Source organism: Mytilus trossulus, chromosome 10 (genome assembly GCF_036588685.1).
Source record: "Mytilus trossulus isolate FHL-02 chromosome 10, PNRI_Mtr1.1.1.hap1, whole genome shotgun sequence".
NCBI classification, from domain to species: Eukaryota; Metazoa; Mollusca; class Bivalvia; order Mytilida; family Mytilidae; genus Mytilus; species Mytilus trossulus.
Window position 1 is genome coordinate 76533400 of NC_086382.1, and position 13481 is coordinate 76546880.

General features: G+C 32.7%; 1 protein-coding gene across 1 annotated transcript in view; it reads left to right on the forward strand.

Moving 5' to 3' along the window:
• The window catches only part of LOC134688187 (uncharacterized), a 297010-nt gene that overhangs the window by 263779 nt on the left and 19750 nt on the right, over positions 1–13481 (forward strand). The window contains exon 8 of the mRNA XM_063548658.1: positions 682–753. Within this exon, the coding sequence (XP_063404728.1) occupies positions 682–753 (72 nt within the window). The remainder of the gene's footprint in view (positions 1–681; positions 754–13481) is intronic.

Sequence of the window (13481 nt, forward strand, 5' to 3'; positions counted from 1 at the left end):
AATCAACGAAGGTAAAAACATCGGCTGGTAATGCCCTTTTTGGAAATATAAGCAAGCAGTTCTTAATGTTCATTGTGATATACCACTGATAACTTGGCTAACAATCATAATTGGTGTGATTTGAAATTTTCTGCTAATAAGACAAGTAAGCTTCCTGCCTCTGATGTACTTTGCTATATGTTACTTTTGGATGAATATTATAGTTTTGCTAAGAATACACAGGTTAAAACTTTAAATTTTTGATATACCTATTCCACTGATTAGACAATCAGCTTTTGATGCACCGTGTCATATAACATTTTGAATAACACTCGTCGGCAATCAACTGTTTATAGCCTCGGTAAAATTCTCTTAATACGACGATGGATCGATCAGCTTGTTCTGTTCTTTATACTGGTTGCAAAGATTAGCAAACACATCTGATTTACTCTGATAAATAATTAATTATGATTTTGGTACGCATCAGCTTTCATTTTCTCAAAAATATAAAATTACAAACATACCGAAAGCAAGGAAAATTCTCAAACACATCAAAAACATCAAACACAATTGTTATTTTCCTGACTGGTACATGAATTTCCTTATGCATATGCATATTGTAATGTTTTTGATTCATAACACAATGTATGCTTAAAGTTGTGAAAAACCCGACATAAATTTCCATTATTGTTTTCTTCACAGCCGTTTTAATGGGAACACAATCTCAGAAATAGAGAAAGAAGCTTTCGTCAATATTCCAGTTATACAAACCATGCAAGTACTTGTTTTTATAATTATTTTATTTAAGGATTTTTGTTTGACAGCGACTGAACAACAATATAAGACCAGAACGTGTTTTTATCTGTTTTATTACTTTTATTTACATTTGGCATTTGCTTTTCTAATTTTCTAATTTGATTTGCTAGTTGTTATAGCTAGCTAAACCTCTCACGTGTACAACAGTTGCATGCTTCAGTCCCTTATATAAAGAGCGGCCCCTGACTAAGGTAACGGGTCTGTGATTAGCTCAGCAAAATAGTGTTTTGATAACATTTCTCTTTGAGTATTTAAAGGAGTTTATTTAAACAAGGAAAGACTACAAACATTGATAACTATTCACTTGAATGTGCAATTGCATTTGCAATCATAAAACTACAAGGATATCCTTGTAAACCTAACCAAATCAGAAACACAAGAAGAATCCTGTATAGTGTCGTATGACGAAGATTTAAAAGAGGTTCTTAATCTAAACATCTTACTCTTTGTCACCGGTAAAGCCAGTGTTTGTGTATTCTATCAGATGCTTTTAGTCATTTCCACAAAGGAGCCTCTAGAGTTATTTATAACCATAGCAGAAATGTACGAAGCTTTAGGTGCAGTCGTGCCATATATATCAGTTATGGGCCTCCATAGAATTAATGATCTATTGAGAATCTATCTCGATACATTAAAGAAGAAAGCATGTCTCCTTTCAGATGTTCTTGAAATTCCAGGCAAATCCATCTCTCTATACTCTATAAATACACAAGTTTGCATACAAGAAGAATTCAACAGATGTGAAAATTCGTATTAAAGATGTACCACTCTCGGCTGATTTGTTGGTTTACTATCTTTAATTTATAAAAGAATGACTCGTGATCACGAGACAATTATACATCTATAACTCTTTTAAACTATGATGCAAAATAACTTGCTTATACGTTAGCACAACAGTGAAACGTTCAAATTGATGGGGGTAATTCTATTTCGTGATTTTACAAAAGCATTTGACTCATTAGAATGGGACTTTATATTTGAGACTTAAAAAAGAAATTTGGATTTAAAAATATTTTTATAAGGTTGGTTCAGACAATGTACTCTGATATTAAAGAATGCATTATTAATAATGGATGGGTTTTCCCCGTTTCAGGGCATCTAGCGGGATCCGACAATAGATATAGGAAGATGTGGTGTGAGTGCCAATGAGACAACTCTCCATCCAAATAACAATTTAAAAATTAAACCATTATAGGTTAAAGTACGGCCTTCAACACGGAGCCTTGGCTCACACTGAACAACAAGCTATAAAGGGCCCCAAAATTACTAGTGTAAAACCATTCAAACGGGAAAACCAACGGTCTAATCTATATAAACAAAACGAGAAACGAGAAACACGTATATATTACATAAACAAACGACAACTACTGTAAATCAGATTCCTGACTTTGCAGCGGGATTAAACGTTTTAATGGGCCCAAACCTTTATTGATCACCGTTACTATTTTGTTCTAGCTTTAGAAGTTAGGATACTTAACAAAAGGCTTATAAAAATTTAAAAGGACTAGAAATAAAACTAGATAGTAAAAATAATACCTTGAAATCCACCAATTATCTGACGATACTACTTTATTTCTTCAATCCAGAACATGTATCTCTGGCAATTAATTTAAAACGAAATATTTGGTACTTCCTCAGGTTTGAAATTGAATAAAACAAAAAACTGAATTTTGAAAAAGTGGGGATAACTTATGTAAGCATTGTTTAAAAAAGTAGACTGAATATTTTTTCATCAATTGTTCATTTAATGATGATTTTCTAAAACAGTAATGGAATTAAGGAAATCCCTTGGTATTGACAAAGACATTATAGGACTTGAAAATTCAGTAACAGGATACAAAATTAATGATACAGCTGTCTGTGATATTATTTACATATTTACTATAATATCTTTCTCAATATACACAAAGCAAATTTTGTCAAAGAAAAGAAGACAAAAAAAAATAAATAAACATTTAAAAAAAATTCAGAGAGAAATTTCAAAAATTATTTAAATATATAATTGTAAAAACAATAAAATAATCAGACAGTTCTAAAAACAAATAGATTCATGGCAAAGAAACAAATGAATCAGGACTAATCTTTGTAAGAAGCACAGAACATCTTTTACATAAAAAACCAAGCCAAATATGATCATATTTATGATCGTCTACCATGCATGTCAAAACTATGTTTGTAAGTATGTTCAAACATGCATGAGTCGCCACATGTGAATTATACTGTATTTCTAAGATTTTAAAATATGTATTCACAAAAGTTAAAACGAGATCGTATTCGTACGTTTATAACTATTGTGGGAAAATGATGTATTATCCCAGATGAGTGTTAAAAAACTTTACTTACATGTTCATTACCGGATTTGTTTTCTTTCAGTATATATATCTAAAGAAAATTTGTATACTCACCAAATGTAATTACATACATGTATAATTAAATCCTGATGATGATAATAATATTAAGACGACGCATATCAAAGGATATCCGAAAGCGCACGTGTTAACAGCACTGTACCAAATATTAACGGAACACGGATCACACTGATAATAATAATAGTTAGACGACGCATATCAAAGGATATCTGAAAGCGCACGTGTTTACAGCACTGTACCTTTATTAACGGAACACGGATCACACTGATAACGGAGTTGATTCCGGAAAACTTTGTCATATATAAAAATTTAGGGAAAACAGAGAAAGAAAAAGAAAACAAAGTAATTAAGATATGTATGTGTAATTAAAATAATTTATCAAATATATTTGTGAAATGAATTAAGTTATGAATACTAATATTATGAACAAATTACATCTTACAAAAAAGTGCTTCCCTGAACTATTATATAAACTATCATGAGGGATACAAAGTACACAAGAATATAAAAAAACATAGCACAAAAACACAATGACGGGATGTATTAGTACAGAGCCATCCGGCACTGACATTTTCCTATGTGGAAATTGGAAGATCATTGAACTGGTTTTATAGCACTCAACCTCTCACTTGTATGACAGTCACATCACAGTCCATTATAATGACAACGATGCGTAAACAAAACAGACATAATAGGTAAATAAAGGCAACAGTAGTATACCGCTGTTCAAAACTCATAAATCCATGGACATAAAACAAAATCGGGGTAACAAACTAAAACCGAGGGAAACGCATTAAATATAAGAGGAGAACAACGACATAACACCAAAATGTAACACACATAGACAAAATCCCACGAAAATAACATATATAACATACATATAACATCAAAACCAAATACATGAATGTGGGTTAGACAAGTACCGTGACACGTCTTATCGCAATGTGAATTTACACTAAAAAATAAGAGAAAACAAACGACACAACGTTATAATGTAATACACACAGAAACGAACTATAATATAACAATGGCCATATTCCTGACTTGGTACATGGCATTTTTAAAGGAAAAAATGGTGGGTTGAACCTGATTTTGTGGCATGCCAAACCTCGCACTTTTATGGCCATGTGAAATATAACATCAAAATGACAACACAGGACTACAATATATATAAATTAGAGAACACAATTGACAAAGAATCACACGAACAACAGCCAACAAAAGGCAACAAGTTCAAAATTTTCATACGCCAGAAGTGCATTTTGTCCACACAAGACCTACGTGTGACGCCCAGATACAAAAGTTTGAAAGCCGAAACAAGTACAAAGTTGAACAGCATCGAGGACCAAAAGATCAAAAAAGTTGTGCCAAAACGGCAAGGGTTTTCTGTTAGTTACCAGTTAAAAAGATAAAGGATGGAAATGATTAGGCTTCATAACATAGCGGATTGATAATTTGTTGTTTTAACCTAAGACATCACCAACTTCATTAAGCAGTGACATATGACTTGACCTTATAATAAGTATTTGATTTTCAAAAATGCAGGCTTCGAACATTCCTAAAAAAAGCAATGTTTGTCAAAACAGATATTTGGTGTTGAAATATGTTTTCCGGTATTATTACAAACTAAAATTGTTAAATAGATATATGAAGAAGTCGTATGAGTGTCTTTGAGACATCTCTCCATCCAAGTCACAATTTGTTAAAAAAACAACAACATTATAGTGAGAGTATGGAGCTCACACGGATCGTAGGCTAACCCCAAAAAGCAAGCTATCAAGGGCCACGAAATAGTGTAAAACCATTCAAACGGAGAAACCAACTACTCTAAATAAAAAAAACGAGAAACGAGAAACATTTATAAACTACATTGATAAACGTCAACCGCTTATCATCTGGTACCTGACGTAGGACAGGTGCTTACATATTCAGCGGTTTAAACGTTTTAACAGGTACAAATCTTTAACCTTACCCGAAACAAAAGTGTAAAATAACAACACAGAGATAACAATTTTGTATTCACAAACTCTTTTCCTTATAAATGTGGTTTAACAGAAACAGAAATGTGCACTTTTTGCACTGAAAAAAAAAGCTTATTGCATATCATTTGGGAATATTTATAGCTTGCTTGGGAATATATACATAGTAAAAATATTTTGATAGAACATCTATGTGGATTAAGCTATATAGAGAAAAACGATGTTTTTTTTGGTATTGGGGAAATTTTTGACACATATAGTGAAAAGGAAAATCACAAAAATACTGAACTCAGAGAAGAATCAAATCTGAAAGTACATAATCACATGGCAAAATCAAATGACCAAACACATCAAAAACGAATGACAAGAACTGTCAAATTCCTCACCTGGTACAGGCATTTTCAAATGTAGAAAATGATGGATTAAACGTGGTTTTAAAGCGCTAAACCTCTCACTTTGTTGACAGTCTCATCAAATTCCGTTATATTTATAATGATGCGTGAACAAAACAGACATAATAAATAAAATAGTCAAAATATGGGTACAGCAGTCATCATCGTGTAACAATTTTAAAAGTAACAATTTAACAGAACACAAAAACATCTATCTACAAACACATTCATTGATTCGCGTGTCTGACGTCAGAAAATTTGATACGTCATATAATTTTGTCATTCAATGTTTATACACGGGCAATGTTAGCATACAGGGTTAAAAAATAAAAAGGATGTAAGAATTAATGTCAAAAACAGACCGAGATTTAAAACAGTCCAAAAGCTCTATAGAATTTATAAGAATCCACAAATTGTTCATTCCACTATATATAGCTACGCGATTGAATAATTTTAACGTTTGTGGTTTAACGTATTTTCTTATTCATAATAGAAATATATCATAATGACATTTTATAGAACACTTACATACTGACTGGATCTTTTAAAGTACAGAGTCACGTTATAAGAACCAAAGAAACTCAAAAAGTCGCATATACAAAACACACCAGTAAAAAATGAAAAGAACATACAAACACATTGACGAGCCACGTTAAATGAAATCACATTAAACAATCTACCAGTAAAAGTAATATTAACAATAGAACAAAGACAAATGAAAGAACAATATAACACGATGTTAAGATGATAAACAACATCAGTACGCAGAATTTATACATCAAGACCATCATGTATTATTTGTTAAGTTTATACGGAATGTTTATCAACAAGGTCTTGGAACCTTCCGGTGAACTTTTTTAGAAAAAGGACGAGACTTTCTTTGACATACCCCTGGTTCATCAACTTTCTGCTCAGACACTGATGACGTTTTACAAAGTCTGAGTAGGAGTTGCAAGCTCTTGAATATCGAATCAGTTGGGAAATATATATCCCATATGCAGGTGAAGTTGTTATATTGCTAATAAGTTGGGAGAAATTTATAATTTCAAAATTAAAATCGCCTCGTTTGTCGAATATTATGGTACTGAGATGACTGTGTAAGTCAAATTCGAGAAATAAGTCTAAAAATGAAGTACAACAGATAATGTTGATTTTAAAATGTTATATTTATAGCTTGGAGAAAAACGTTCTGTATAAGGTAGTTTTGCATATTTGAAATACATTATAAGAATAGGACAATATACGGTAAATTTCTTATTGCCTACCAAAAAAGAACATATTAAAAAATGGTTGCCATTAAAATCTGTCCTAGTTTATTTAAATATTTCATTTCTGGTACGAAAATTCTATATATTTTAATTTATTTCTTGTTATTTATAGTTGAAGTAACATAATAATATCTTTAAGATCGTATTTAAAACTGTACATGCAAGCGTAATTTCATTCCAACCTTTTTTTACTTCGGGTTACTAAAGAATATTGGTTGTAAATGGTGTGAAAGCGTTGATCTTGATATTATTGTTTTGTTTATATTAGACCATTCTATTGTTTATATAGAATAATATGTTAATAATAGACTAGTTTGCAAGGAACCAGTTTGATTAATAGATATTGACATAGAAGATTTGATTTTATATCGAAGTCTACCAAAACGCAAATGCACAGAAAATCTTGAATAATCCAGAATATATGATTAGTGACAATTTAAAAGCAATTGATTTGATGGATTGGATAAGAAAAAATATCAAAATTTAATTCGTAAATAAAGCATAATATTATCTTATCATTTGTTCAAAGTCAGAACTAAAACAAATCATCAATGTACTTAAATACTAGGGTAAAAAATTGAAAACAACACGTTTAATAAGTCCATGCGAAGCCCTTTTCTGGATTTATATCCCGGTTCAAACTAACTAGTGCAATCATTCAAGGTTCAAAATCACTAGTGTAATCATTCCGGGTTCAAAACTTTATCTGAACATTTCTTGGATAAATAACACTAAAATTGGGAATGGAAATGGGGAATGTGTCAAAGAGACAACAACCCGACCGTAGAAAAAAACAACAGCAGAAGGTCACCAACAGGTCTTCAATGTAGCGAGAAATTCCCGCACCCGGAGGCGTCCTTCAGCTGGCCCCTAAACAAATACATACTAGTTCAGTGAAAATGAACGCCATACTTATTTCCAAATTGTACACAAGAAACCAAAATTAAAATAATACAAGACTAACAAAGGCCAGAGGATCCTGAATTGGGACAGGCGCAAAAATGCGGCAGGGTTAAACATGTTTGTGAGATCTCCCCCCTCCCCCTATACCTCTAGCCAATGTAGAAAAGAAAACGCATAACAATACGCACATTACAAATCAGTTCAAGAGAAGTCCGAGTCTGATGTCAGAAGATGTAACCAAAGAAAATTAACAAAATGACAATAATACATAAATAACAACAGACTACTATCAGTTAACTGACATGCCAGCTCCAGACTTCAATTAAACTGACTGAAAGATTATGAATTCATCATATGCACATCAGGCACAATCCTTCCCATTAGGGGTTTAGTATCATACCATCATAACATATATGAGAAAAACATAACCCGTGTCATGCCAACAACTGTTTTTTGAATAAATGTGTTTAGTTCCGATACAAAGACCCTATAAGTGAATGAATATTAACGCCAAAATATGCAATCTTTATAAATGACCTGACAACAGTATCGTAGCTATATCCCTTCTTAATAAGTCTATTCAAAGGTTTTGTTAGTTTCTGAGGTGAATACGGACACCTTTGTGCTTTATAAAGAATATTTCCATAAAAAAATGGATGTGAAATACCTGAACGTATAAGAAGTCTGCATGTTGAGCTATATTTACGAATGATGTCTTGATACCGATGATAACAGGAGTAGGTCCGGTAAGACCCCTTGTTAAATATGGCAGTTTTACAAAATTTGTTAAAATGTAAACTTTTAGTTATTTATTGGATAGTAGAATGGTTCTGCTACATTAATATGGGCTGTTTTTGACAATACAATACACATATATTGGGAACTAGCACCACTTAGTCATGCTAAATTACTGAAATCTTAACAATTCCAGCATTTTACTTAAATTTTAGACGGTTTCCGTGTAAAACGAAAGTGGCCGTATTTTATATATCATTTTATTCTGGTATCACCTAAGTTGGACAAAGGTATACAGAAAAACACATTAGTTTACATTACATTACATATAAGTACATTTGTTGAGGAAGCATTAAATAATATTATGAGGTTTTTTTTACAACGGTATGATCAGTATAGTCGACAGGTTAACATCAGAGAGAATCCAGTTTGTCATATATAATTCTGATAAATTTGCACAATTTTTGGAGTTTAGATTTCTGTTTTTGGTTCATAATAGCATTAAATTTTATAACATTACAGTTCGTGAGGTATTTATTGTCAATTAGTAGTGTTCTGTCTGTCAGGAGACTGCTGCATTCCATTACATAGTGGTATTCATCACCTATAGCAGCTCTGCATAACGGACACTTTCTCTGTTCACGGGGAATGTTTTGCCATCTGCCATTTTCAATCGGCAGTTTATGGTTCATGGTCCTAAACCGCGACATTGTTATCACATCTTTATCGTCAAGTACATTAAGGTAGTGTTCGAAATTGTGTAATGTCTTGTATAGGCGATAATTCAGGGCTTTCGGCGAATCGTTTACCTTTCCTGTCCATAACTGTGTGAACTGATCTTCTAGTCTTTGTTTAATTGTCGATTTAATGTTAGGTGGTGTATTTTGGAATGACCATAAGTAAGAAAATCCACAATTGTCTAGAATACTTTTCATTTTGTCTAATGATCGCGATCGAAATGTTGTTTCTTGTGATAACTTCAAAAGGTATCTAAACATGACAGCAGCGAGCTTACTTTCTTTACCGGTATTTAACTTTGTCCAATAAGATATAATTCTAATGTTTATATCTATTTCTAGGGGATACCGACCCAATTCTCCGTAAATGAATTCGTTTTGAGTAGATGGCTTAAGATGTAAAAGTAGCTTAAAAAATTTAGTTTGAACTCTTTCTAGTATATCTATGTTTTCGTAACCCCATATTTCGCATCCATATAGCAGAATAGGTTTTACCAGTATGCCAAATAAATCTACGTGGCATTTAATTGATAAATTGTGAATTCTTCCCTTCCTTAAAACTTCATACATTGCACTTATCGCTTTGTCCTTTAAATTTTGTTTGCATTGTTTAAAGCTGCCTGTTTTGCTGAAAATAATTCCTAGGTAGTTAAAGTGTTTTACAGTTTCAATATGATGATTGTTGAATCGGAAAAGTGGAGGGTTTGTCGTTCTTCCTTTTGAAAAAATTAAGATTTTAGTTTTAGCAACATTTACTCGCATCTTCCAGGTTTCGCAATACTTTTTAAATTTGTTAAGTGCATGTTGTAGTTGTTCAGGTGATTCTGCCAGGATTACAGTGTCATCCGCGTAGAGAATTATGAATAATTTCATTAAAGTTCCAAGTTTTTCTTCTATATCTTTACTTATTGTCTTCATGCCTAAAACATTTTCTGAGATGAGATAGTCTTCTAGGTCATTCAAGTATAAAGCAAATAAAAACGGTGACAGATTTTCTCCTTGTCTGACACCGATTTCACAAGCGAACGGCTCACAAATTTGACCATTATAGCTCAAGCTGGATTTAATATTCTGATACATGCTGAAAATAGTATTAAACATTTTCCCCTTTATATTGCTGTTCAACATTTTAAACCATAGGAAATTACGATTAACCGTATCGAAGGCCTTTTCAAAGTCGACAAATGCGCAAAATAGTTTCTTTTTTGAGTGTTGTAAAACTTCAATTAGAGAGTTCAGAAGAAACGCGCAATCAATTGTTGAGTATTTTTCTCGGAAACCATTTTGATTGTCTTTAAGAAGAGATGTTTGTTCTGAGAATTTTTTAAGGCGTTCATTTAATACCGCTGTAAAGACTTTTCCGAAACAGCTCACAATAGTTATTGGTCTGTAATTTTTGGGGTTACGTTGGTCACCTTTGTTCTTGTAGACAGGTTTTATCATTCCTTGGACCCATTGTTTTGGGATTTTTCCGGAGTCGAAAACTAGGTTGAAAATTTTCACATATATGTCTATAAGAACATGAGCTGATGTTTTTAAATATTCATTAATCAGTTTGTCTTCGGCGCATGCTTTGATTTTTCAGATTTTTCAGCGCTTTAAGAATTTCATGTTTTGTAATTCTGCTATTTAACTCATCGTTTATTTCTTCATGGGAAATATTACTTTCAATTTGTTCATTTTCTGTATCATCTCTCAGATCACTGTTTAATTCTTTGAAATATGAGACTAATTTGTCGAAATCGATCTTTGGCTGAGCTGTACTTTTGTTTCCATTTAGAAGTTGCCAAAATTCCTTACCATCCTTTTGCTTTAGATCATCCATTTTCTTTCTGAAATCGCTGCTGTATTTCTTATGTGCTTTGTTCATTGTATTTTTATATCTCTTCTCGGCATCATACACAAGTGCTCTGTGGAACGGTGACTTATTTTTATTTCGTTTCATCTTACGGAATTCTGACCTAGCGGTTTTGCAGTCATGGTCAAACCATGGTTTATTTTTTCTATGTTCTGACTTCTTTCCTGCACTGATTTTAAACCCAAAAGTGTTTCTTGCTGAATTTATTAACACTTTGCCTATTTTACCTATTATCGTATCTACTGTTTCTTGCGTCACTACTGTCGTGCCATCAATTTCAGAATTAATATTTTCTATTTCTGTAAGGTTCAAGCATTCTAAGAATTTGTGTGATTTTTCATTAGTCCAATTATTTATTTTTTGTTCATTTGTTCTAGTATCATCGCTATATTTGGTGCTAACTTCTTGATCTGTTTGTTTCAGCGATATCTCGATTGGGGAATGAACATCTGAATAGAGACTTGAAAAATCAAGTACTTTAAAATCAGTAAAATTTTGAATAAGTTCTGCGCTGCATAGGCAATAATCAACAACGCTTGAATTTCGGCATGTGAACTTTCCATCTATGTCACCTAGAGTTCTACCATTCATGATGAAGAAGTTATTTCCCTTGCAAAAATTCTAGTAGTTGATTTCCAAACCTGTTCTTGATTTTATCTCTACTGTTCCTTTTGCGAGAGAAGTCATACTGGTCTAAATTGCAAACAGCATTTATTTGTATATTTTCGATATCTACGACATGAGATTCACTGTCGGGAACAAATATAAAATCATCCTCTGACCCGGTTCTTGCGTTAAAATCACCAACAAGTAAACATTTTGAAAACCTATGTGATAGTTCGAATAATTCCATCTCAATTTTGTTTATTGCATCAATGGATGAATATGAAGTATGTTCAGGGGGGATGTAAATAATTCCCAAAAGAATATCATCTGATCTATTTATTACTTTCGATATTTTACACCACAAAACAAATTTAATTTTCAGTTTTGATATATTCAATATTATCTTTGAGATGGTTTTTGTACGCTACAGCTAAACCCCCCGACCTTCTTTTGACAATTTTATTTCTGTTTTTATAAATCAATTCATATCCCTCTAATTGTATATCATCGATATCGTCTAGTTTTGTTTCTACAATGCCAGCAATGTCCGTTTTATACAGCAGTTCCGTGAATTCAGGATATTTTAGTTTTGATTTAATTCCACAACAATTAATACAAGTAAGATTTAGATAATTTAACTGATCATTCTGATTTTTCGAGGACTCTCTCGACCCGTCCTACAGTTGCGTGGTTATGGTTGCCTCATTAATGGCGTCATTGTTTCCAGATTCCTGTCGGGACCTTTTAAAAGGGCGTTCATTTACAGTTTTGTTTCTATGCGAATTTTGTTGGGCTTGACGTAGTAGAACATCCCTATATTCAGTGCCGTTTGGTTTTGTGTCGGTTGATACATGCGGTTTCCCATTGATATATAATTTATCTCTTACCAGTTTTACTTTTTTACCCTCATTCTTGGCCATCTTCATTACAGGGTAGAGTTCTTTCCGTTTTCTTTCAATTTCGATCGGGAATTGTTTGCTTATCCCAAATGTTTTCCCTTTCAGCTTGAATGTATTTTTAAGTACATCTTCAAGCTCATTTCTGTGGATAAATTTGGCTACAATAGGGCGGGCTCCGTTCAGTCCGGGTTTTCCAAATCGATGAACGCTACCCAGATTTACGTTATAGGGTATGTCCAGTTCGTTTAATAAAAAGTTCTGAATTTTCAATTTACACGATTCTTCCCGCTGAAACGCTAACCCGGAGAATACTAAGTTATCGCTCATGCTTCTGCATTTTAAGTCTAACACTTCCGCTTTTAATTCCTGAATGACTGTGTTTGAGACTTTTCCGTTTTCCACCCCTATCGTCTCCATTCTGTCTTTTATTTGAGATATCTCTTCAGCATTTGCTGAATATTTGTCTACTACAGTATGAACGATCTGACCCATTTTTTCAACACTTTCTTCAACTTTCCTATTTCGGTCTTGGATCTCGACAATTGTTTCCTCATTTGTCTGTACTCTTGTAGACAAATTTGACAGGCCTTCCTTTATACCATCGATTTTCTGTACTTCTATCTCTATTTTCTCGATCCTATCCGTTAGGACTCGTAGCGACTTCAGGATCTCCATAAGGATAACTCTAGCATTTTTGTCATATAAGAGGTTTCCCGATAATTCATCGTCGGTTTGTTGGGTATTTGTAGCCATATTCGTGTTCATCCAAAATATTGAAATGGAAGTTGTATTTGATGATAATACATAACATATATAAAGATTGAGGATGAACACGGATGCGGCCACTACCGTTTTTAACAAAAAAACATCTGAAAAGTGACATTTTGTTCGCATATTTAGTAGATTTTTCATATTTGAGCTTGAATCGGATCCTTTTTAA